Source organism: Choloepus didactylus, chromosome 4, assembly GCF_015220235.1.
Source record: "Choloepus didactylus isolate mChoDid1 chromosome 4, mChoDid1.pri, whole genome shotgun sequence".
NCBI classification, from domain to species: Eukaryota; Metazoa; Chordata; class Mammalia; order Pilosa; family Megalonychidae; genus Choloepus; species Choloepus didactylus.
In genome coordinates this window covers 148,500,323-148,526,696 of record NC_051310.1, presented here as the reverse complement: position 1 = coordinate 148,526,696, position 26,374 = coordinate 148,500,323, and the positions used below count along the sequence as shown (strand labels likewise).

The window sequence follows — 26,374 nt, the reverse complement described above, 5'->3', positions numbered from 1 at the left end:
TCACTTGATGTAGCTATGCTAACTAAGGTTTGAGTCTGTTTGTGATATACAAGTATCCCAGGGGGCTGGAGCTGATCTCTCAGCTCTCACGTTACTTGACCTCAGAGACAACTTCCAAAGTAACCAGTCTCATGCCCTTCAGGCAAAGGATTGTGAGCTGGTGGTAAGGAAGAGAAAGTAGAAATAACTTCTTGGGGGTAGAGAGTGCCTGAGCCCCAGATTTTGAGTATTCTTATATTTATGACTTCAGGTCCTGGTGCATAGTATAGGCTTTACATATATTAGTTCCTTCTTCCTTTTCCCTTTAATCGTCAAGACTGAGAAAGAAGGCATGACCCATATCTTAATTGTGTTTGAGACTCGGGCATGTAGGATGTTAGTCTTCTCCTAGCACATAGGTATGTAATTGGCAAAGTCTATATTAGGCGGGAGGTTCAAATGTGAATAAGATGGGTTTTCTCTCCCTCAAGCTCACTGCTTGTGAGGGTCATAGAAAAGAGATAATCATAATACAGAGTGTGAGGAGTGCTATGGGAAGACATACAAGGAGCTCCCAAACCACATAATATCATTCCACTCTTTTACAATTGCTCGTACTGACATATGGCCATACCCTTCTATAGAATAACATGTATCCCAATCACCTCCATTAAGATGTAAATGATCCCAATGAAAATTAACAATGATAAATATTCCAGCTGTGAGAAAGGGTATTCTGAAGTTATTTCTTAAAAACTTGCATTTTTGTTTTAAACTTATATTCTAGCAAAAAGACATAGCTATGCTACTTCTCTTTGACAATAGCAGCTTTCCCAAAGAACTTGTTCCATCCTAAATAATAAATTGTAGAGCTAGAGAAGAAGAGCTAGGCTGAGGAGCAGAGCCCAGCATTTCCTTTTCTTGAAAATGATCACTTTCTGAAGCTGAATTATTAGTAACATAACCTATATACTCTATAAATTCTGTAAAAGTTTCATAAGAAGTCCTTGGCACATAATAAACTCTGAATTACTCATTCTTCAGTGAATACTTTACCTTAGAAAGAGTACCTATTGGGTGCCAAGCATTTCTCTAAGTGCTGGAATAAAGCAGTGTCACAAAAGATATGGTGAGGCCTGAAATTGATCATTGAATTCAGAAACAGACGGGTCATTGGTGACCATGACAAGAGCAAATCTTGTGATGTGATGGGAAGGAAAGCCTGACTGGAGGAGGTTCAGAGGAGAATGGGAAGACAGAAATTAGTGACAGTGAGCATGGACAGTTTTCAAGTTTTGCTAAAAGGGAAAGAAAGAAGCAGCAGGGCAATAGTTGGTAGTAAAGGTAGGGTCACAGACTTTTTTTTCCCCCTTAGTATGAAAAAAATAGCATATTTGTATGTTAAGGGGGAAAAAATCCAGCGAAGAGAAAGAAATTGCTGGAAGCATGTGTCTTGAGGTGAGGAAGGAATGGGATCTAATTCACACATAGAGTGGCGGACCTTTGCCAAAGTGAGAAACAGTCTATACAAATATCTTGTCAAAACATGGGAAAGGCAGAGTACATGGACAAAGATGGGCATGTGGGGAAGTTCTTTTCTGATTGTTTCCACATTTTCAGAGAAGTAGGAAGGAATAGCATTGGCAGAAACTAAGCCATATGACAAGTGGTTTTCCACTCTGCTTTTCCCTCCCCTGCCCCCATCACATCTATCAATCAAGCATACTCACAAGTAATTGGCTAAGTTGTGCTCTTGTAATGTATGTGTTTCAAAACCATGAGGGGTCGTATCAAAGTAGTCATTGCCAATCCCACAGATGAAACATTTAGTCTAAGAAAAATAACAGAGGCAGTAAAGGCATTAATTATTGTGACCTTACAGGTAGGTGGAAAAAGGATGACCCCAATCTCTGACTGAATTGAGGGACACTGAAAAATATTTCTCTCTTCAATGCTTTGGGCTATTTAGTCATTCACTCCACAGTGTCACATTCCTAGCTCCTGGCTAGCATGGGACAGTGTAGGCTGCAGGCCTGGGCAGAGCACAGGGGTTGGAGCAAAAGAAGTGCCAGAGCTGAGAGACAGGTATAAAGAAGAGACGAGGACAGGTGTGGAAAACTAACTTTGTAGTTTTGCCTGGGAATGGTCCTAAATGAGAGCAGAACTTATTGTTTAAAAAACTGATTTGCTATGAGAATAGAAAAATAGACTTGGCATTATTAGGACTCGGAAGAATATTACCTCCATATCTTCTCGCACTTGTTCCTGCTGGTCTCTTAATTCTCCAAAGGCATCAATAATAAGACCTGGGATTTAAAATACAAAGACAGAGTGCCTTAAATAATCTGTTTAGCGGCTAGAGACATGAGAGAGGGAATATCAGAGGCCACTTTAATAAAAAAGTGAATTATTAGGTTGAACTATTGAATTAAAAACAAAATCAGAAAGAATACCTGTATTTTAAAATACTGCATTCTGGTTAACCATTTCTTATGGATCCTCTTATGCTACCTTCCTGCAGTATTCAATGCTGTTAACTACTTGCTCCCCCGTGGAACTCTTTTCTCCTGTCACTATTCCATTGACATTCTGTTTTCTTTGGCCATTCATTTTCAGTCTTCAGTCTTCTCCTAGCCTTTAAATGCTGATATGTATCAGGGTTTCCTCCTCCATTTCTTAACTTCTTGCAATCTCTTCTGCACCCACTTTGTTCACCACCACCGATGGTCCCACCTTGTCCCTTGAAAGACCCTTTATAGTTAACGGCTTATTAGATTTCAACACCTGCATGTCTTACATATACACCTCAACTCAGGATGACTCAAACTTAAATTCTTTCTGCAATTCCTGATGAGCTATGACTAAAATTTCAGTACTCCCCACCAAACCAAAGAAGAAGGGGAAAAAACATGTCATACTCATGGTTCTTCTCTTTCCTCCCAGGCAGTTGAGGTGAGGAAGGAGTAAAGTGATGAGGGCAAGAATCGCGAGGCAGGATGCAAAACTAGCCTCAGGAGACATCCAGGAAATGATCACCTCAAAGTGGGGAAATGGAAGGAGGTAGATCTAGTATCAGCACCTGGGTTTATCTATGGCTTTAAATATAGCCAAGGACTCATATATGGTAGATACTCAATAAATGTTGAATTAACAAGTAAATGATTCATATGCTTTTAAATCAAACAATTGAGTCAAAGATGCAGGAAGGTAGAAAGAACTGAATTTATTGAACCCTGCTGATACTTAAAGTAAGTGGCAACTGTACCTTGAATGATGGCCAGCAAGATGACAATGACAAAGAAGAAGAACGTAATGTCAAAGACAATGCGGTACATTTCATAAGGATCACCAGCAGGGTCTTCAATTTCATCGCCAATGCCACCCCCAGCTCTCACTCCCACATACATGTGGAAAAGGTAACACTAGAGAAGAAAAATAGGGACAATTTCAGTAAAAGTAGCAGAGTTTTGTTTTTATCAAGGCGGTTAGAGCAATCAAATGACTGGATCATAGTCTGGCAGCCCTGAGCCAGGGGAAAGGTACTCGTCAGTGAAGTCATCTTCATGTTGTTAACTGCTGCTCACTACACTTTTGGTCAGTTTGGTGCCAACAAAGATGGAAAAACTGTTGTTAACACTTAGGCTTTAAAATATATATATCTTTTTGCCTATTTTTAGAAGTTTTGAACAATTTGAGTCATACAAAAGAATTCATATAGGGAGTAATGTAAAAGACCTTTAAGCCCTGATGAGTATGGCAGGTGCCAGATACTTGTTTTCCCTCAATTAATTTTAAGAGTGCCTGCCTGGGCTTCAGCAGAGTTAAAGACTCCAGAAAAAGGTTTCCCTCTCCTCCTGCATATCCCACATATACCTGATGAGGCAAGTGTTTCTGCAGCATCTTAAAATAGACTTTTTCTCTTTTACCATGCTGCATGTTTGATCCAATACAGGCATCTGAGCAGTGGCTAGGAGAGCAGAATGCCCCTTGCTACAGAGCAGGGCACCCTTTCTTTCTCCCCTGGACTGAATTGGTTGGATTCAGAGGGAAAGACCAGTCTTACTGCCTGTAAGTCAAACACCAGGGGCAGCCTGAAGATGGGCACTTTTCACAGTGATGCTCTAGCAACTGTAGTGTAGCTGTCCCAGGGGTGCTTGCCCCAAGAAAGCATAAGGAGAGTTTTTAGCCAAGAAATGTTACCTGTTTTACAGAGAAATGATCACGGGCTGGATATACGCTCTTTTTAAAAATTCCAGTTGTTGTGAATGTCTAGAGATGCTACTGTAGTTGTGCTGGGCTCACCCTGAGCTGTGCCTTTCTTTCCCATGAGGATACTGGCTTGATATGAACCCCCTGACCTGATCCTCCTGCTGTATGTTCTCCAGCCCAGAGTGGATATTCTGAAAGAACCCCTCATGGCTTGCTGAAATAAATCAGAACCAAATTCGTGAGACTTTGCTTCCAGTTCTCAGAGACAAAGAATCAAAGCTTGACTTCCATGACATTTAGATACAAGTCCATTTACAAAAGTGTCTCCTCTTTACCTCAGACAAATTTAGATGACTGGTGACCCCACTCTGTAGTGTGCTTCCCTTTCTAACTAAGAGACCCGAGGTAATGAAATATATTTCCATCATTTCTTTATTACTAGGATACTTCTCCCTTTTTGATGAAACATCAGTATTCTAATTTCTATTTGACTATCATTCTACAGTTCTTGCTTAGTTCTGTGTAACACCCACAGGCCCGAGGTGGGCTCTCACCGTCATCATGTCATCACACTTCATATCGGGCTCATCATCATCTTCACTTTTGTTGTAAAACTTGCGGAAGAAGTTGAAAGCCACCACGGTATAGAGATAAACCACCACAGCCAGGAGACCTACAGTCAGAACCAACTAGGGATGGGAGGAGAGAGAGAAGGAAAGGAGGTAGGATTTTCTCTACCTTGAAAGGGTCATTTGAGATTGAAGAAAAACAGAGGAAAGTGAGGCCACACATGGAGAGGAGGAGGGGAAGGATGAGGGGGTGGAGATGAAGGTTATCATACTACAGATAGAGAAAGAAAGATGAGACCATAAAGAGGAACAGGTTTATTGGGAGAAAAGAGTAATGATGGGGTATTAGTTTGGACCCATGTAAACTCCATGGGGATTTAAGGATTGACAGTGAGGATGCCTTGGGGAGAGTTACTTTGTTTTTCACAGCCATAGCAGTTGCCTGAGGTGTCATGATGCAGCTTCTACTCTGAAGCTGCTTCTAAATAAACCAAAGCTTATACTATTTCTTAAATAACCATGGACTAGATAATTGTCACAGCTCTGAAGTTACCATAAGAAGCAAAGTGACATTTTTCATAATTAAGAAATCTGCCGAGGACCTCTGCAGGGGTCATAAAGCATGTTTATTTTCAGGTTTTCGAGGTGAGTGGTTAGCACCATAAATGAGGAGGAGTACATACGGGACCTGCACATCTGGCCTATACTGTGGACTAGGTAGTGAGCTGGGGAGATGAATATAAACAAATAAACTCTTTGCCCTTCTAGGAGCTACACAAAACAGGGCGAGCATGAGCTCTCAGATAAGTACTAGGATACAAGCAGATTCAGTGGTTTCTTGAGAAAGGAATAGTAATTTGCCCAAAACTCAAACAGCAGTCTCCCACAGAAAGCAATTGTTAAGAAGAGAGAAAGAACCTCGGCTTTGCACCAAGGAGTAAACAGGTTAGAATCTAAGCTCTGCTCACTTAGCCACTGTGTGGTCTCGGGTGGGAGACTTAGCCTCTCAGAGCCTCAGTTCCTTGTCTGTAAGGTGAGCATAGATGTTATGCTCTACGTCACCAGGGAGTTGTGAGGCTCTCACAGTACCTGGCACATAGCACAAGCTTGGCACATTGTAACTTTTAAACTTCTTTTCTCCCTTTCCTACACACGGGCCTAGAAACATGAGGGTGCATGTTTCAATCATGGAAGTGTACTTAGGAATGAAATGCTAAGTAGTTTAAATTTATAGACAAGGAGGAACCATTCATAGACTTTAATCAAGGAAGTGACACAATGTTGTAGAAGACTGGATATTGATGAGGCTGAGGATGGCAGTGGCTATCGAGGGTCTAAATCATGGTTAATTGGAAGCACATATCAGAGTTACCTCGGTGAGTTTTCTAACTGCATTTGCCTACATGCTAACCCCAGGGAGAGTATCAAAATCCAGGGAGGAAGAGGTAGATCTAAAAATGGTCTCCAAGGTGATTGTGAGATGTCTGTCACTTCCCTCATCACCTGCTCTCTCCTCCCTATCCCCTTTTCCTCTTCCCTGGTTGAAAACTGCTGATCTAAATGTTGGGGTTTCTGAATCAAGGTCTTATGCCTCACAAGTGATGGCTGCAGTTGTATTTTTAATTGGCTACAATTTTGCAAAAACTAAGAGATGTTCAAGTGTTGAACAAGAAAGGTGTATTATACACATCCCTTCCCATCATACTACCTGTTTGTTATTTTTTTCTATTCATATCTAGGTTCATTCTGTTGCACATCAGTACAAACCCAATACCTGTTTGCCATTGTGAGTGACAGATGACAGAATAGTCCGTAACGTCTTGAAACCCATTGCGATATCCAGCAGATGAGCCGCAAAGAAGAAGTTGTTGTAGTGGCCCAGGATTGACATGGTTGTGTACCAGGCAAGGTAGAGAAAGGACTGTGGAAATGGAAGAAATCTAGCAGCTTTTCAGGCATTCATGCTCATTATGCACTCGTTTAACAATTTTTCCCCCTTCTCTTTGGGTACAGAGAGTAAGCATAGGGGAGATTTAAGTGCTGTAACCTAGCTGAAAACCTAAGTGTGAAGGTGCTATGAGCTAGCTCAAGAATCACCAGGAAGTGAAACCCCACCAGCTGTACACTATTGTACAGGAAAGAAGCTGGCTCCTCCAGCAGCTTTCAGGCTCTTGGCCTTTGGTCAGCAGTCCCTGAAACTCTCTGGGCCTCCTCCAGAGGAGACCATTTTCCTGTGGCATCAAATCGCAGCCCTGAACTTGGGGTGTGGAGTCTTTTTCCAGGTGTGATACTTACATTGTCAGTAAAAACCACCCCCAGCTTCCAGATATGGTACTTCATGTCGATGGAACTTAGCCTAAAAAGGAACACATAATTTCAAACTTACAAGGAAAAAAGGAAAAAAAATCAATAAGGGAAAAAATTAAGTTTTTTTCTCTCATGTTTTACAACGTAAATACGGCTCTGAGCTTTATCAAGTTGTATGTGTCCCCCATGAAACAGAATGGTTGAATCACACATCTTAAAATTTTAATTAGCTTTCTCTTACAGCTGCATCAGGCATAAAAACTGATAGATCTTTACATTTTCTTAAGGCAGTGTTCTCCCAATATGTTAGCACCTAAAAGGAACACCTAAGCCAGACCAGAGCCTGAGCGAATAAATCCATTATTGTTATATTTTCTTTTAGCACTCTGAAAAGACTAGAAAAACGAAGGATCTATTATAGCCACACTTTTTGTTGCAACTCCTAAGCTCTGTACCATGACACCAGAGAAGCCTCCTCTGCTTTTGTCTCTTCTACTGGGCTAAAATCAAGGGCATTTTTGTCCAAACCCAGGAGTTCAGCAATGCGTTCCGCTCCATAGAGATCTCCATACTTGTTGATCACCTACAGCAGAGAGGATGACAGGGTGAGGTTGGGGCCATAAGCCACTATCATGTTTTCTATAGCCTGGGGGCCTTCAAGGCTTTCCTAAGCTCTTGGCTTTTCCAAGGGGTTAAGACTTGATTCAAAGTGCAACAGGAAAATAAAGAGAAAAATAACCCAAGGGGAAATAGAAGTGATTAAGACAATCAGGTGAAAATTCCTTCTCAAGGTGATCTTTTATCTTTTTGCAGGGATTCAGTATGCAGAACATGACAAAGATTGTGTTTTAGACAGATGAGTAGGAATGAAGCGGAAAACCTACACACATTTGTATATAAACACTTCTGTGACTCACTCTTCTCAAGGTAGCATATGAAAAATTAATATCTAATCTATTCATGTTTGCATATGGAGAACTTAAAAAAATCTATTTTAGTAGTCATGGAACTCACCCCCACTGACAAGGCATACCTTTCTCTTTACGAACTTGTCCCAATAATTATTAGGAAAGGATCTGAAAAAGAAAATGAAACAGGGAAGTTCTTAACCTCAAGGCAAGCACATCAGCAGACTCCAGTCTGTGTTCTTTTTGGTTCCTGACCTGCCACTGAAGAATTCAAGACTTGATTGAAATTGAGTCACCACAGGTCTACTGATTTTTGGTTTAATTACTTTCTATTACTTCTGGAAACTCTTGGAAAGTCACTCTGCATTTTCTACATCAGAATTGTGGTTCAGAACCAGGATTTGCGATGAAAGATCAGATGGAAATAGATTTCTTGATCCTTGCCTTGTTAATATTTAATCTTCATTCACTAGCATCTACCTTAGGTCAGTCACTAGAGTAGGTGCTGGGGATACAGTGGTGGAAAGTACAGATAAAACCCCAACTTTATGAAGTTTCCAGTCAGTTGGGAATCACCTGTAGTCAATTTATATAGGGTTTTTCTTGGCTCAAGTGCTCTTCCACCCCATTTCCATATAACTCCTGCATGACCTGCTTTCCCCAGGGACTTAGAAGAAACCACCTCCAAAGGAGAAAGGGATCTTTTTGTCACACCATCCCTAATCTCCCCAGTGAGAACCTTCTTCTGCCTTGTAGCTTGCACACCAACTCCAACGCAAATAGCTTTTTATTGTTAAAATCAAGAAAGAACTATCACTTTCAGGTATTGGTAAAAACTGTTTAAAATATTTTGCTCATTTCCAGAATTATCCAATCTGTCCTGGGAGGGTTCCCCCTGAGGCTGGATTGAGGCCAAGGAACTTTTGCCCTTGTTCATGCATTTTTGTTTCCCTTTATTTGCATCACTATTCCTCTTGCCCTGAACACAAGGATCTCCCATTCTACAAGGACCATCCAAGTTGGTGATAAGGAAACTGGGGGATGGGACAGGGGCTCCCTTTATTCACAGACATTTCAGATGAGTCACCCTAAGCAAATACTACCCAGCCCCGGTGGAGTAGCAGCCTTTAAAACAATTTTTTTTCATTGTCTTAAACATCTAAATTCCACTTTACAGCAAAACCAAATGCTGGTGTTACAGAGTAAACTGCTAACAGACTTTATAACAATTATTTTTACCTTCTTTGTACATTTCTCTGCTATTTGATGCTCTCATGTAATGCTTTTAGATTCTAAAGTAAACAAAAATTAAAATCAAACCAGGCTTCCTCTGTCCACACTGATATTTCCTTTCTCATAAATCTTTATGCAAATAGCCTGTAATGTATAACTCAGCCTTGGTCACATTCTATGGTAAGTGGAAAATTCCACTAGCGATTCTGAAGGGCCACTGACCAGAGGTTCTGGGCAAGGCCCTTTCACAGACATGATCTTTGAATATTTTAAATTTGTTGTCCCCTGACATATATTTTTACTTTGTAATATTCCTTAAAGTATAGAGTAGTGAACAGACCTTCAGAAAGGAAATGCATAAATAAATGCTGCTTCTATATATGAATGGTCAGGAAAAACAATATGAGATGCCCAACCTATAGTCATTAGGGAAATGCACAATGAGGTGCCATTCCACACCTACCGGACTGGCAAAATTAACTGACAATGACAGGTGTTAATGAGGAGGTAGAGAAACAGGAACTCTAATACAGTGCTGGTTGGAATATAAATTGGGACAAACACTTGGCTTATCCTATGACTCAACAAATTCATCTCATGAGTTTATACTCTAGAGAAACTTTTACATGCATCAGGTAACAGAATATTTGATGCAGCACTGTGTTGTAGTAGTCAGAAACTGGAAACAGTTGAAACATCCATCGTCGGGAGAATGAATAAATACACAAAAAAATGTACAAAATGGAAAACTCTACAGCTTTGGAAATGAACAAACTATAACTACACATATTGTGCTGGTTTGGATGTATTATGTCCCCCAAAATGCCATGTTCTTTAATGCAGTCTGGTGGAGCCAGACGTATTAGTGTTGATTAGGTTGGACTCCTTTGAGTTTTTCTGTGGAGTTGTGACTCCATCAACTGCAAGTGAAACATTTAATTGGATTATTTCCTTGGAGATATGGACCCTGCCCAATCAGTGTAGGTCTTGATTTAATCACTGGAGTCCTATAAAAGAGCTCACAAACAGAAGGACCTCAGATCAGCCAAGAGAGACATATTGGAGCTGGCCATTGAAGGCAGACTTTTGCTAGCCCAGATATTGCCTGGGAGAAACTAAGAGAATACCCCCAGATGCCTAGAGAGAAATGTCCTGGGAGAAAGCCATTTTGAAACACAACCTGGGAGCAAAAGAAGAAGATGCCAGCCACATGCCTTCCCAGACAACAGAGGTGTTCCAGCAGCCATTGGTCATTCTTCTGTGAAGGTACTCTTATTGTTGACACCTTAGCTTGGATACATTTTTGGCCTTAAGACTGTAACTTTGTAACTAAATAAACTACTTTTATAAAAGCCAGTACATTTCTGGTATTTTGCATTCTGGACTATTCCTTAATCTTAGTCTTAATCAAATATGCTCAGCATCTCTTGATGATATTTCCCCCTCACCCATTAAATCCATAGAGATACATATACATTTTTGAGGGGAAATAGGCTATTTTAATGAAAAGAATATTATTAAATAATCAACTAAATTATTTAACAATATCCAGAACTTCTGTAATGTTCAGAAAGAAGGCTTAATAGTGTTCCACATTTTTCCTTACATAAGGAGGTTGGAAGGGATCTGTAGACAGGGAAAGGCTTTTGATTTGCCTGCTCATTTTTTACATTTTTACTTTGTAAGAGAAGAAGAGCCTTTTCTTTCTAGAGACTAAAACAAATGCTTAGTTACACCTTTGGAGTGCTGCCTTTCTGAGTTTGCCTGATCATCTTTGGATAAGTAGCAATTTTATTCCCCCAGAGTGAGGGTTGTTGTTTGTAGACCTGCATGTCTTAATTGGCACAGCTAAGAGTTTCAATATTTGTTTAAATATTTAGTCCTATTTCTGTAGACTTTTTTCCACCACATTAATTTATCTTGCAACTCCCATTTTCATAATTGTGAATAAACTGGTATTAGAGCATTACCGTTGCAAATGGTGATGCCCATTTTTTGAACAGTTAGGGGAAAGGGAAATACTAGCAGCTTGAGGCCATGTGCCCTTGACATACATTCATTAATGTTCTCAGAACTGTAGGAGGTAGTATTTGCATCTCTCTATTACTGATAAGGAAACTGAGGCTTCAGAAGCTTGATCACTTTGCCCAAGTTCACAGACCACCATGTAGCAGAGCTGGTTTGGTACTCCACCTCAATGCTCTTTCCACTACAGTTGCAATTACACCACATGCCTAGGAGGATTTAACATCCCCACCAGATGGCCCTATTTTAACTGCCTATGGATCTGCCTCCCATATGGCACATTTATCCACCTTGGCTGGGAAGTGGACCGTTTTTCAATTTTATGTTGGGAGGAGTTCTGTTACCTCCCAGGCTATTTTTTGAAGGAGAAGACTTCAGAGGTGGGACTGCCATGCCATATGGAGACCAGAGACGCTGATTAGCTTCTCTCTGAAGACCTGGGCCCAGTTAAGCCCTGGACATATTCTGCATGGTTCAAACATGGAAAACTACTTTAAGTAATATTGGACTGGACTCTCTAGACTTAATCAGATATGCTCAGCACCTCTTGATGATATTTCCCCCTCACCCATTAAATCCATAGAGATACATATACATTTTTGAGGAGAAACAGGCTATTTTAGTGAAAAGACAGAGGAGAAAACAAGTCTGAGATGCTTCTCTATTTCCAAAGTTGGTGAGGAAAGAGTTACTCTATTTACCGTGGAGACTTCTTTTCTTTTTGGGGTTGGGGAGAGACACTTACAGTGTGTTGATTACCAAGCGATCCCATTGTCCCTTGATGTCATCTTCGGATGGCTGTTCTGTAATATACAGACCATCAAACTCCAGCTTCCTGGCAATTTCTTTTTCTCTTTTGAATACCACCAAAGGGACCTAGGAATGGGAAAACTGGATCACTCAGAGAGGCTTTCTGGTTAAAGCCTCCTCTCCTAGCCATTTGTCACAAATTACCCTTCCAATTTCAGGGCAGGAGTCTCTGTAGTGGAGTTTGTAGAATGAGTTTTTCTTGGGGGTCTATTTGTGAGACCAAAGCCAAATAAATCTCTTCTCACTCCTTTTGCTAACATACACCCTCTCCAAAAGATGATCTGAGTTGGGCCATTTTTTTAAGGTTTGGGTTTACCAGCTGATAATAATACAAATGGCCTCTTTGACCCATCCTGGTGAGGCGGCCATATTTAGATGAGTCCCAGGGCTGAAGGAATTAGGTATCTTAAAACTCTAGGCAAGATTTAGAAAGGACAATAAACAATTTTAGAATAGATTTGTCAGCTACAGGAATACGAAGAAATGTGCCAACCTTCTTCAATGGCTCAGTTCATAGTCATCTCATGGCTTGTGGGGTTTGGTTAATCAAATATGGTTTAGTAGTTAGAATGAGAGGATTCAGTGGCCTGTACATAGTCTTTTGGTATTCAAGTTTCCTTGTTGAGATTCTTCTCCAGAAGAGTTCCTGCCAGGCAGGAGAACTTATTTATGCCCTACTGTTACCCCATTCTCTTGTAATTTTGATTTTAGACTAACTGTGGTGGCATTGCTATAAAGACCTACTACCAAAGAGGTACACAGTAATGGATGGGAAAATAACTCATCCACCCTAACCACCATCAAACACACATACTTCAAATATGGCACAAAGTTAATTAGATCAGAGGATACTGCTAAAATCCCAGGAGATGAGAAGTCAGAATTCCCAGAGCTCCTCTGACCAAAAAAAGCTTAATTCAGACAATGCCAGGGCTTCTCATCCAGCTAGGAAGCCACTAGTTACTTGGAGACATTATTGAAAGGTTGGTCCCCAAACTGTTTCTTCTAATACTCTTTCTGAAAGCTCCTAACATTTATATGTCCCAACTGCTTTTTTATTTCCAAAACAAAAAAAAAAGAAAGGCAAAATTTAGAAAACGACTTGAAGAGTTATCTCTTGCCCTTTATTATCTTTAACACAACAAAACAACACTGAGGAAATAAAAGACTAATGACAGGAAGGTGGCAAATGCTCGAGCAGATACCGCAGCCAGGAGTGATCGATGACTGCTGCTGGCTAAGGGATAATGTGGGACGGAAAGCAAAGGGAAAGCTATGCCGGCTCTCATTGGTCCACTGTATTTTGAAATGACTCTGAGTAATGATGATAACAACATCAAGTTTTGGAGCAGTACTGCTCTCTGGGACTGACAACATTCCCCTTCAATTTTCTACGAGTTTGTATCCCTTGTAAGTAGAGCTTCCACATGTTTATTCCCTAGGATAGTGTTTCTCTTTTATTTCCTCTAGTTCAGCACATCTTCACCTCATCCAATAAGCTTGAGCTCTAGGATTGCAAATTAAGGAATAATAGCTAACATGCTCTGAATATTTTTATACATATTTATTCATTTAATCCTTCCAGCAATCTAATGGGGTTGGTGCTATCATTATAATACTCATTTTTACAGGTGAGGAAACAGAGGGACTGCAAGGTTAAGTGGCAGAGCTGTGAGTCCAACCCAGGCAGCCTGGCTCTGGAATCCACACTTTAATCTTTACCGTGGAGTCCTGACTTAGGGGCACCTGGTCTCTCCAGCAGGTTAGCTGGACTTGCTGGGTGATATTATATTTCACTGGTGAAAGTGAAGTCCAAATGGATAGGACATATTTCAAGGCCTCTTCTCAGGAAGAAGATGGCTTGGTGGACAGTGTACAGCCAAGGAGACTTTTTACTTAAGGAAGAAAAGATGTTAGGAGAAAAGTATTGAGAAAAATATGCATGGGGTGGTGGAAAGAGAGCTGGACTGAGAATGCGAAGAGTTGGATGAGGACTGCCATAACTGGAGTGTTGAAAGGTAGTCCCAATGAACCATGGCATCTGGCATTCATGTCCCTGTGTAGTCCTGACTCCCTAAGCCACAGTGAATCTGGGCTGCCCCTGTGACTTGTTTTAAGCAATAGAGTGCAGCAGAAATGACACTATGCCAGTTCTGGGCGTAAGTCATAAGAAGGGCTAGTACTTTCTACTTTTGTGGGGTTTTTTTTTGGAAGCCCTGAGTTGTCAGGTGAGAAGTCCAACTACCCTGCCAGAGAGACCATGCAGAGGGGCCACACAGAGAGGGAGGGAGGAGTCCTGATTACATCTACATGGAGAGGGAGAGAGGCCCAGATACCCCAGCTGAACCCAGACCTCCATTTCCCCTCTGCCAAGCTGCCAGGGGCACATTGCAGCCCAGTTGAGCACCCAGACAACTGCAGACCAGCTGCCTTTGCATGGGAGCAGAAGAACTGCTAAAATTGCCCAGTTAACATGCAGAATCAGAGAGATAAAATGGTTGTTGTTTTAAGGCACTGAATTTTGGGGCAGTTTGTTATGTAGCACTAGATAACCAAAAAAATACCTCATCAAGAAGTTTTCTTCTGATCTCTCAAAGAGTTACAACTTAATACTTTTTGAAAAGGAAGAAGTATTTTTATCAAAATCCCAACATAAATTCAAAGATCAGAAGAATCTCTCATAACTAGTGACATGTGTGACTTAGCCTAATTACTCTAACTCCATAAATTTATTTTTAGCATGTAAAATATGTTTTATTCTTTAAAAGGGTTCAAGGTTTGGTTTTAAATCAAGCTGCACACCTCTCATCAGTCTGACATCTCTCTCACTACGTCAAACTGGTTTCAGTTAGCATTACTTCATTAAATCCAAAAGAAAAAAAATCTGTTTTAATTTTGAGGAAAAACATCCAGTTCTGAGAGCAATTGACATTAGTCTGTAATTTAAAACAAAATATGGGCTAATGTTTCATGTTGCTTTATACACCCTTCTCATACAGAACCAGGAATGTACTTTTCCTAACTCAGGCACTGATACTGATGGACAGTGAACACACAAACACCCTTCCCCCAAAATAACAAAAATCACGGTATATCAAAGGAAAAAGGTTTGTCATGGTATGAGCAAAACCCTTGAGTTTAGAGGGTATGTTTTTTTATCTTGAACCTATGTTAAAGGAATCTATTGTGAAATGAAGAATTATGGATAGTACCATCATCTTTCACTTTAAAATCCTAGAAGCAAATTCAAAAAGCATTATTTTGTTTTGTTTTTAGGGGTGGGGAAGGAGAGAATCTACAGATTTGCATGTAGCTAAAACTCAAAACAACTCCAGCAATAGGAAACAGGCAGTTCACATAGCTGGCCAGGATCTGAGAGATTATCAGTGTGAGACAAGGTTCCAGTTCATTCCTACTGGCCTGGCGGATCCTAACAAAATGGGAGGTTTACGGCTCTGCCGTAAATTCCAGCAGGACAAGATGACCCTAAGCCTGAATTCAGAGCCTTAGAAGCAGATCATTATCAAATATGTAATATTTAGATGAAAAGAGTGCAAGAGCCCTTGATGGTGCCCTTCAACTTGCTTTGTCAGTGCAACCCAGTCACAACTGCCTCCCTTATAAAGAAGCAGAAAAACAGCTTGTCTAGATAAGCACATTGAACCCAGCAAAGAATCTGCAAAACTAATACTACACCACCTCACAAGCAACACAGTCCCTTTGCTACTCGTTGTGTGGCACTAGGTTTCTCTTCTACTCTGTTATGGCCTGTGGACACATGCTCACTAGCCACTGTTGGTTCTGAACCAGCGATTTTTCTTTTTTTAATCTCAAAAAAGAACCTAGTAAGAAAATAACAGTGGTAAAACTGAACTGTACATATAGGGGGCAGTTTGGAAAATACCTATCACAGGCATTTCTCAAGTCCAAAATAATCATGTCTTTGTTGCTACTCCTTTGACCACTCCTGAAAAGTCAGCTAACTCGATAAAATTTAATAAGAGGAGCCTGACCTGTGACACCCACAGAAATGCTACTCAAACTTGAGTGTGTCTACAAATCATCTGGGGATCATGAAAAATTGTAGACATGGATTTCAAAGGTCTAGGGTGGGCCCAAGAGTCTCCATTTCTAACCAGTTCCCAGGTAATGCCAATGCTGCTGCTCCATGAATCCTACTTTATTAGCAAGCTCTTGGAGAACAAAGGATTGGCTGGGTTTAAATATGGTGCTTCTTCCTCAAGGAATCAGATTCAATTCCGAGTGGTTGACAAGCAACTCACCTTCAGGCAGTAATAGCCCACCACACAGACCAAGGAGATGATGGTGTGGACAACGGCCAGGGCCCGCAGTGTTGGTGCCATGTACCCAGTGCTCTCCTGCAGGACAAAGAACACCATCGCTTCTTCCTCTTCCTCATCATTGAAGGAGTTCCACAAGTTTGCAATGTCCGTCTCTTCTTCTAAAGGCTCTTCAGTGACCTGACGCAAGACATACACTCACTTATAAACATCAGAAAGAACCTGCCGCCACTGGGCTCTCCCCACATATTTTATATTTTTAGCACATACTGGGCAAATCTTAGTGACTCAACATTACTTGATGAATGAATGAGGTTTTAGGTAACATATCACTGGGACCCCACCCCCCATTATCTTTATTAATTGCAAATAAAAATATTTAAAGGGGCACACACAAAAAACTATCCTTTGAATAGAAAGCAAAAAAATAAAAGTTGGAAAGTTATAGTACAATCTCTCTGCTACAGTCCTACGCTATGGGAGGTAATCTCTGAGATGCTATGGCCTGGGAAGAGGCTAAGACAGACTTACACAGCTAACATTTTCTGTTCTTTCCAGTTGCTGTTTATTCTCATGGTTTCAACTGTCATTCTTACACAGTTGACTCCCAAATCTACACCTCTGAGGCTTTAGTTCCCCAGCTCCAACTGCCTGCTGGCTATCTCCACCTGGATGTCTGTCCTGCCATCACCTCCACCTTAATATGTTTAAAACTAAACTCTGCCACACCCCTCTACAGACTTCCATTTTTCTCCTATGGGCAACAAGAAGCCATTAGTTTGTTGAGTGGAAGGTGGATGTACACAAAATAATGTTTTATGAAAATGAGATTGGTGGATTTAGATAGGCGGGGTGAGAGTCAAGAGTCAGGAAAGCCAGTTGAAGACTATGCCAAGAATCTAGGACCCACTATTTATTAATTCATTTTACTAACATTTATTATGCACCTACAGCATACATGACCGTTACAGACATTTGAAATCTTCATTTATCTTGACTAGCACCTCTCTTATATCCAATAACCAACTCCTATTAATTCTTCCTTCATAATGATTCTAAAATATGTCCAAACTATAATGACTCTTGGTTACCTCATTCCTCAAGGACAGGCTGTATTTATTATTCCTTTTGAAATACCTCAGAGATCCTAATGTAGGGCTTAGCACATAGTAGATGCTCAACAAATATTTGAAGAATTAAAAATGACTAGAATAAATTTGAATTATTGAAATAGTCTCCTAAATGGCTTCCCTTACCAGAAGTCAGTCTTCCCATTCTTCTCATTGCTAAAGAGTGTATCCTTTTTAGAAGCCAATGTCTTAGAAATTTCCCTAGACATTAGAATTTTTGCTTCTGCTATGGCTTTATATATTAAGTGAATAACTTTTGAAGTATCACCTTGTAAAAGAGCAGGATGAAGTTGATAGCGAAGGCTACAAACAGAGCAAGGAACCTCAGGTTGTAGAAATTCCTGGCCAGGTAATGCTGAAAAGAAAAGGACAGAAAGAAGTAGAAGAGCTTTGAAAGGGAGAGAAATATTCCCTCTTTCACATAGAAGATGTGTTCAGGATAGAAGTCAACACAGAACTAGTCCTACTCTTTGGAAACCACTTTTCTTGGAAGAACCAGAAATGCCGATTAAAAAAATATTGCTTAAAATTATGCTCAAAGGACTCTGCTTTGGTTTATTTCTCAGGAAATCCAAATGCCTAAACATGCCATCAGCAGGGGACTCAAACACTGTTATGACACTGCTGTGGGTTTGGCTTTTTTAATGATCACTCCAGCAGGAAACAATCTATTTGGAAATTAAAAGTGATCTAGGCCCACAAACAGCCCTGCAGCTCCCACCCTAGATACAGCCAGAGTCCCTCTGAGAGACAGTCCAGAGCCATGGACTCTGCCTCTCTGGGGACACCACCACCATTCTCAGTGCCATCATCTTCGGAAAAGTCCACACTGGAAGATGGAATGGTGGCTTCTTGGGGAAAGTTCCCAATCTCTCTGTAGAGGGAGCTCTCACTAATGGTAGGGTCAGGAAAGGAGTTCTGCCATCAGCAACCGTACCTTAGTGGACAATTGATCAGAGAAAGAATATTAGAAGTTGGACTGAGGTTTGTTTGCATGTGGAGTAATAAAGCTTTTGAGAAGTACTGTGGGAACCTAACCTAACACGAAAAGTCTTTCTGCATCCCACATGACCAAATTACCTTTCAGCCCAGAATCAGCTAAGGCCCCATACAATATACATAAAGGATAAGCTAGAAAGACGTGTTCCCACACTGCTGGAGAGAAAACAGGTCAGAGAGGACATCCTGCTGCTGGGCCAGAGGACCTGCAGGACTGCAACTTAAATTTTTATGTTATCCTCCTTTTCTTTTCCTCCAACGCAAAAAGAAAAGGCAGATATATAGGAAGAGGAAACGAATAGGAATGAGAGAGGAGTCATAGCTAATCAAATTGTGAAATGAAACAGTGGCCATCTCTGGGGTCTCTGGGATAACGGCAGCACCACGAATGGACCCCAGGCCAGAGCACTTACCAATAACTTGGTCTGATAGATTTCCAGCCCTTTAAAGAAATTAGCCATGAAGGCTTCAGGCTTCTCAACTCTCTGGCCACGCCGTCGCTTCTTCTTTTTTGTCACTTCTGCCCACAGATACTCGGCTTGCTCCTCTCCTTTGGCTTTGTCCTCCTTCTCCCCATCTTCCATGCTGCAGGGAGGAGAAACCCACTCAGTAGGAGGGAGAGGTAGGTCTGGCCCAGAAAAGGAGACTAAATTAAAGAGAAATTGGGGTTGAGAGGGATGAGAGATACAATTATTTGGAAACAGGGTGGGAGCCTCAGGTTTTAATTACCCCAGAATACCTGGAAGTCAAATTTGGATTTGATGAGTGGTGAGCATTTTGATGAGCCATGGTCAGAGATGTACATAAATTATATACAAGTTTTTACTCTTCTGAGATCAGACCTAACAATTTTTTCCCCTTTAGAAAAGTTATTCTTTATTTTCTGCACCTTCATGGGAATTAGCAATAGTACTTCTTCTAGACTTGAATGAAAAATTAAATGAGATATTGTATAAAGAACTCAGCACAAGGTCTGGCATATAAGAGGTGTTAAAGGAATATTAGATATTACTATTATCAACATTATATGAAGTTGCTAAGTATGAATGTTTGATAATTTCTTTGGCCAGATGGTAAAACTCTGACCTGCTATTGGAATTATAAAGTTAACAAGATTAATAGAGCATGTTTTTTATATAGCTGGGATAAAAAGAAAGGTGCCCAGGGATTGTACAATATCTATTTCTTCTGTTAGTAGAAATCAAATTTTCTATTTTCCACAGCAATAGAAGAGTAGATGCTATTAGGTAGAGCTAAATAGAAATTAGAATACAAGAGGCAATCAAGAACTTACTCTGCCTTCTCGGATTCTGCTTTTCCTTCTGCTTCACATACTGCTTTCATCTCTGCTGCCTAGACAAAAATAACACTTGGTGAAGATTTCCTCAGAGAAGTGAGTTCATGGTGATGTGCCATGTCACTGGCCATTTTCTTCTCCATGGTCACAAGTCCCAATGGTGCTCTCTCTTTGTGCTTCTGCTCCACTCAGGAACTCAGAATGTTAATATCCTGCTATATCAAATGACTATGGAGTGACACCAAGACAGATGTCCAACTTGAAAACTCAGTTGCCGTCTTATTATTCAACTCAAAGATAAAGCTTGTGCTAGGGACATTGTCAGAGCCACGTGACAGTAGTCCTATGCTCCTTGGGGCCAGGGAGAGCTAGAACATAGCTTGCACCAAATCCAATCCAGCACCCGCTTCCTGCCTTGTCTTCAATCCTCCTACCACCACCATAACCCCCTGGCTGATGATCAGTGTACTCAGACTGAATTTCAAACTCCTTACCAAGGCCTACAAGTCTGACATGATCTGGTCCCAGCATTTCTCTCCATCTTCATCTTGTGTCACTTGACTCATTGTTTCCTATACCCAAATGCCCAGACCTCCTTTCCTTTAATCCTCCCCTGCTATTGGGCCTCTGCACTGGCCATATCCTCTTCTCTGGATTTCCACATGCCTGCCATCTTCTCATTCTTCAGGACTTGGCTCGGGTGATACCACCTCAGAAGCCGCCTTGGCCACCCTGTCACACATTACCTTATTTATTTGTTTTAGTATGCATCATAAATGGGTACTATCTTATTTATTTGTTGTCTTCCCCCACTAGAAGTTATGCTCCATGAAAGCAAAAATGTTGTCTCTCTTATTCACCAATGTTTTCCTATATCCTACAACATAGCCTGGTACATAGCAGTGCCTAAATGAGTCCCTACTATGCATTTGACTCTGTTCTAGGCCCCAGGGCTACATCAGGGAGCAAAACAATAAATAAATAAATATTCTAAGAATGCCTATGATTCTGATGCATCTTTCCCTGACTTTCCAGACCAGATGAAAGTTCCTTCCTATATATTCCTGTAGTACCTGACATCTCTCCTTTATAATATTCTGCATTCTTATAGTGACTTGTTCAATGTCCATCTTCTCCACTGAAATGTAGGGACAATGCATTTCTTATTCATTTATGAATTCCCAGAGGTAGAAGAAGTGGTAAGTGCCTATTCACTGTTCAATAAATATTAATGGAATGAATGAATACAGTCCTTGGACTCTAATCACCTCCTCACACTTGTCTTCATACTCTCCTTGATGCTAGAATGATGCTGTGAGTTGGATGCCACAAGACAGGGGAACACCCAGAGTCTTCTGTGGCCAAGGGGCTCAGAATTACTGCACTTTTATTCACTTAATATAATTGAGTAACTCAAAGTGCGAATTGGATGGTGGTTGCCTCACAAGGATGAAAATGACCCAAGCATGATAAAACTTACTTGGAGACTGGGCTAAATTGTATGAATTTACCTGGACCTTTTAAGACATTGAAGAAGTGTTGTCTCACAAGAAAGGTCTCCTCTTGTTTTATACTTGTTTCCTATGCTTTCACTGAACAAACCTGAGCACCATGAGAAGTAACCTTCAAATAAAGGTGTGGAATAAAGGTTCAGTCCATCATGTTTGAACTTCACAGTGTAAACTGGAAGACCACCTGATCTCCCTGGACATGGCAGGGCTGGAATTAAAAGATAAGGGTACTACTGGGAGCAGAGCTGGTCTCTAAGACAATGTTGGCTCCTGGGAAACTGGTGTCAGTACTGATTGCAAGATATAGTGGCAAGTCTTTTCTGGGGATAAAGAGATGTGATAGAAACACATTACGCTTACCTGTGCTTTTCTCTTCTTCCGTACAGTACTTTCTAAGGTAGGTGGTTCATCCTTGCCAATAATCTCAGAAAGGTCACCCAAACCCACTTCTGGTCCATGCTTTAAGCTACCTTCTTTCTTTGGGTGGAATCCAAAGAGATCTGACATAAGTTCCATGTCCCCCTTCTCACTTTTTATGAAGTGCACAAGTTCAGGGTTGAGGCCTGGCTCAATCACTTCTGCCCTGTCAGGCTCCATAGCATCATCATGGATACCAAACTGGGTCGGGTCAGGCATGTCACCCAGGATCTCTGTCACTCTGATGTTCTTTGCCCCTTCTACCAGGCCCCCTCCAAACACTGTGTTCCAGAGGATCTGAAAGATTCCTCCTAATATGGTGAAGAACAACTGGAATAGCCCTACAAACAACATCCAGATAAAAGAGAAGAACACCTTCGCCAGCTCCTTTGCTGTCATCTTTTTCACCTTCCTGTACTGCTTCCTGAGGTTCTTCAGGGTTGCCATCTTCAGAAGGTTGGCAGCATTTCTCTTTACTGAGACACAGGCAATGGCAAATGCAGAGGCAGACTCAAAAGTCTTGTCTTCTTCCTCTTCACCCTCAATTTCTAACATATAAGAAGACTCTTCATCTTCCTCCTCCTCCTCTTCTGGCCTGTCAGCTGAATCAGATTCAGAGATCTGAGATGCTAACTGCATTTCAAAGATGGTATCCTCACAGAAGTTCACAAACAATTCCATCTTTTCTTGCTCCCCACCTTCATTGACAACATCAAAGATGAACTGTCGCTTAGATTCCTTCACTTGGGGCTTCTCCCATTGAGTTCGACTGGATTCACTGATCTCAAAGTAAACACGCTCTATTTTCTTGGCCCCGCCCATGATCTCAATGCGTCCTAGGTATGGTTCAAAGTAATTTAGCACACTTTCTGCTGGGTCCAACAGACACTTCAGGCGAGAATCATTTGGCATATGTTCAGAAAGATTTGTCAATAACACTGCCACATTAAACCCTATATCCTTGGCTGGCTCATGGAATCGGTCTACAAAATCAATGTAATTAAACATGTCATTCTCATCAGCTTCTGCACACGAAAGGAGAAAGTCAATCTCTGACTGTGTGTACTGCTTTTGCCCTTCCATGGCCTTCTGGAATTCTTTTTTGGAGATAATCCCTTTACCATCTGGGTCATATTCTTTGAAGGTATCTGAGCTCGTTAAGTCTTTAAGTTTCAAGAACATGTCAAAGAATTTCAAGATCATTTCCACATTAGTAGATGACTCTACCAGTGTGTCAACCATCTGCTTGCCAATAGTTCCATTTACCACATTCCCTGTGAAGCAGGTTCAAAAAAAGACATACGAATATATCAATAAACCCAAGTCATCATGTAAGTGGTCAGATAGCTATTTTTTTTTAAAGACTTATGTACCAAATCAGTCAGCTCTGTTTTGACTGTGATGATCTGGAAATGGGTAGGAAGGAGCAGCAAGCCATAAAGACTACACCACTAGGAGCCAAGGGAGGTGGGGGGAGAAACAAAGTAAAGAAGGAGATGGCCACACCACTGCCTTTTATCTGGCATGGGGCCTGGAAAGTAGTTTCATTATCAGATTACTGGGGACACATAGGGCTAAGTGGTGCCCCTCCTATCCCCTTAGGCCTAGGAGGGTGCCTAACTAGATGGCTGGCATACACACTGGCAGCCAGATGTATCGAAAGCAGTGGGGAGAGGGAGAGGATAGGGAAGAGCAAAGCTTGGAGGTTTTCCCCAGTTCATTCTGGCTCTCCTATTGATATAAAATGAATTGGTCTCAGGTTTTGTCCATCAGACCATGTGCCCCTCACTCATATTTTTTCGTTTCTGAAAATTTGGCTTTCTAATCAATGTTGTACGGTGTCGATGACCTGCCAGAAGGATAATCTGCATGATTAGTAAGGTTAGTGCTCAGACCAATTACAGTTGTGTGAATGCCTAGTTATACCAAACAGCCCAACCTTCCAGGAGGGACAGAAGCATCACCACCATGTCCTGAAGGAGATCCAAGAGTTCCTTCAGCAGCTCGATCTGACTGGAATCCTAGAACAAAAACAGGAGATACCCCTGAGCTATCTGATGCCTCAGCAAAGTACAGGGCAGTGAGCAAGAAGAGCCTGCTCTGGAAAGGTTAGATGAAGCTGCGCCAATCTCAGGAATGAGCTCCCTTCTCACTGTGAATGAGGATGTCTTATCATCTGCTGTTTATAGCATCAGGAGACTCACAGTAGCAGGACTCATTCAATAGACTCATCCATTAGAGCTCCTTTACGTTTTCCCTTTTATTGATACGAGACAGCTATACCAATTGTTGTCCAAACTACTGAACAACCCAATCCTCCAAAGTGCATTTAGGTGTCTCTAGTAGTTTATGTTATTGTTTTCTGTACTGGAGAATTACTAGTGAGCTTTATGGGAATACTACTGAAATCCAATTAAGGTATCAAGATTATAATTACCAAGTGGGTTCTCCTTGCTTTCTGGATTAATTTAGGTTCTCCTGGTTCTAGCTGGTGGTGATCAGGGTGCCACTGGTCCCTTAAAATGTTACATAATTGAGGCTATTCCTCCGGATGGTTTTGATACTAGTCTGTTTGGTTTTAATTTCAGCAACACAGTTATCTCTGTGCTTTATACCCTGTGTAACAAAGAGAAAATTATCCCTTGGAGATCTGAGGTGGGCAATCTGAAGGTGAGATTAAAAAATGCATTCTGGGCCACACTTCTTTTACAGAATCTCAAAATCATATACCTTCCCCTAACCCTTCAAACTTCAGAGGGATTTTCCCTCCACCTTTGGTTTTGTGTCATAACTATATATTAAAACATCATAGAAGTAAAGAATATTAGATCAGGAAGAGACTTTAAAGCATATTTGTTACAACTCCCTATTTTCTATAAATGATGAAACCAAAAACCAGAAAGGGGAAGTGACTTTCCAAAAGTCACTGGTGAGGAGGCAGCAGGGCTGGGGCTCCAGTGTCCCTGGACTCCCATTGCATTGTCCTGGCTGACATGGGAGTGAACGTATTCCTGCCAAATTAGCAGCCCTCCCAAGAACTTTCTCCTCCCATAGGGCCAGAGTCAAAAGGGGAAAAATGGAAGGGTTAATCAGCACATTCCAGAAGAGAGGAAGCAGATGTGACAGCCTTGAAAATTTTAGATACACATTATTTAAATTAATGCTGCACATGTTATTCTAATCAGCCTGAAAAACATCCTGAAGTTCTCCCTCATGTGTTGCCATGGAGAGAGGCAATCGACTACTACATATGCTACATTTATTTGTTCATAATAAATGCTCTGAGCGATTCTGAGTCATCTTGCCAGAGAGATGGGGAGAGAGAAGGAGAGGCAGAGATGGGGGAAAGCAAAGGTGAGAGAAGAAGGGTTATGTGAATTACAGAGACATGCAGACATTTGACAGAACAGACTGGGCTGGTATATAGTGTTTATAAATGGCAAAACAGTGACGAGGAAGCAAAAAGGATTGGCATTACAAAAAGCAAGTGTTGAGGCAGTTATGAAAGGGTAGGTTGATAGGACACAAGGAAAGAAGCTGCAATCATGCAAAAGCCTGCCTGGGATCCCTTGGAGGCATTCATTCCTCATTGCACCTTTAGCCCTCAATTTAAAAAATAAGACCTAGTCTGCATGGCTATTCCAGCCATTTGATCAAGCAGCCACATTCACAACAGGCATACCAGGAAGTGGGGGTGGACTTAGCGTTTTACACCCATGACATGTGCGGGGAATGAGCCACAGTACCTGAGAGAGTTTCATCTGCATGTTAGCAAAGACATGGAGGAAGCCGACCACTGCGTCCCACAGCCTACTGTGAGCCAGGCTCTGCTGGTTCCCAATGCAGGGGCCCTGTGGAGCAGAGGACATCCTTATCTCACCTAAACAAGCTGAGATATTCTGAACCCTATCCTAATAAGGGCATTTGATACCTGCTTATTTGAGTAGATAGCACTTTCCAAATGTCACATCTTTTGCATCTCAGTTTTTCCCCAAGATATTACTACCCCTACCCGCCCGCCCCCAATCATAGTATCCTATACCTAGGAGGGATCACAGTCTGGTGATTTTCAAAGATTTTCTTTCAGCCTCAGAGTGCATTCTTCAAATAAAGCCTTACACTGAAGAAAAATATTTGAAAGAGTTCAATGCTCTGACTGAAACCATGCTGAAGGGCACGCCTGCCTAATCTCACGCACACTTCGGACTAAACGGGGTTCTGAGGAACTCAAGGATTCGATGGAACACAGTTGGAAAACCATGAGTCCACTTGTTGCTTTCAGGAAAAGCTACACATAAAAGGCTCTGACCATGTGACTACCTACTTGGTTAAATAAATCTGTGTAATAATGCCAGTGTTCAACCACTTCTAAATTTCATCAACCATCCCTTTTTTGTGTGTACCTTTACTTCTCTAACCATCTTTTTCTTAAAACCAAACAGAGAGAGTTGTCTTAGTTACCAATTTCCATTTTCCATGTTAATAAACCTTCCTATTTTTGAAGATCACCATTGAACCGACACTTAATATTCTTAGCTCTTCTTTATAGTTTTGTTTTCTATCCTTTAATCAATCTCCAAATAGACTGAATAAGAAGGTTCTGAATAGGACACCAATACTATCTCAAGTTCTAGAAAAGGCTTGGCAGAATTCCCAGGGAAGAGGTGAACAGGAGAAAT

General features: G+C 41.2%; 1 protein-coding gene across 28 annotated transcripts in view; it reads right to left on the bottom strand.

Moving 5' to 3' along the window:
• The window catches only part of RYR3 (ryanodine receptor 3), a 514,330-nt gene that overhangs the window by 2,634 nt on the left and 485,322 nt on the right, over nt 1-26,374 (bottom strand). For 23 of the 28 annotated variants that reach the window (XM_037834372.1, XM_037834378.1, XM_037834373.1 and 20 more), the window contains 16 exons: nt 25,442-25,546; nt 23,635-23,716; nt 21,639-22,969; nt 19,765-19,823; nt 18,884-19,055; nt 17,740-17,826; nt 16,324-16,521; nt 11,976-12,106; nt 8,098-8,140; nt 7,520-7,647; nt 7,053-7,113; nt 6,532-6,678; nt 4,743-4,877; nt 3,245-3,401; nt 2,221-2,285; nt 1,710-1,810 (listed from right to left, as the gene is read on the bottom strand). In XM_037834372.1, coding sequence (XP_037690300.1) covers nt 1,710-1,810; nt 2,221-2,285; nt 3,245-3,401; nt 4,743-4,877; nt 6,532-6,678; nt 7,053-7,113; nt 7,520-7,647; nt 8,098-8,140; nt 11,976-12,106; nt 16,324-16,521; nt 17,740-17,826; nt 18,884-19,055; nt 19,765-19,823; nt 21,639-22,969; nt 23,635-23,716; nt 25,442-25,546 — 3,002 coding nt within the window. Of the gene's footprint in view, nt 1-1,709; nt 1,811-2,220; nt 2,286-3,244; nt 3,402-4,742; nt 5,029-6,531; nt 6,679-7,052; nt 7,114-7,519; nt 7,648-8,097; nt 8,141-11,975; nt 12,107-16,323; nt 16,522-17,739; nt 17,827-18,883; nt 19,056-19,764; nt 19,824-21,638; nt 22,970-23,634; nt 23,717-25,441; nt 25,547-26,374 lie in introns of those variants that run through there. The other 5 variants (XM_037834393.1, XM_037834395.1, XR_005216490.1 and 2 more) reach the window with 5 other exon arrangements.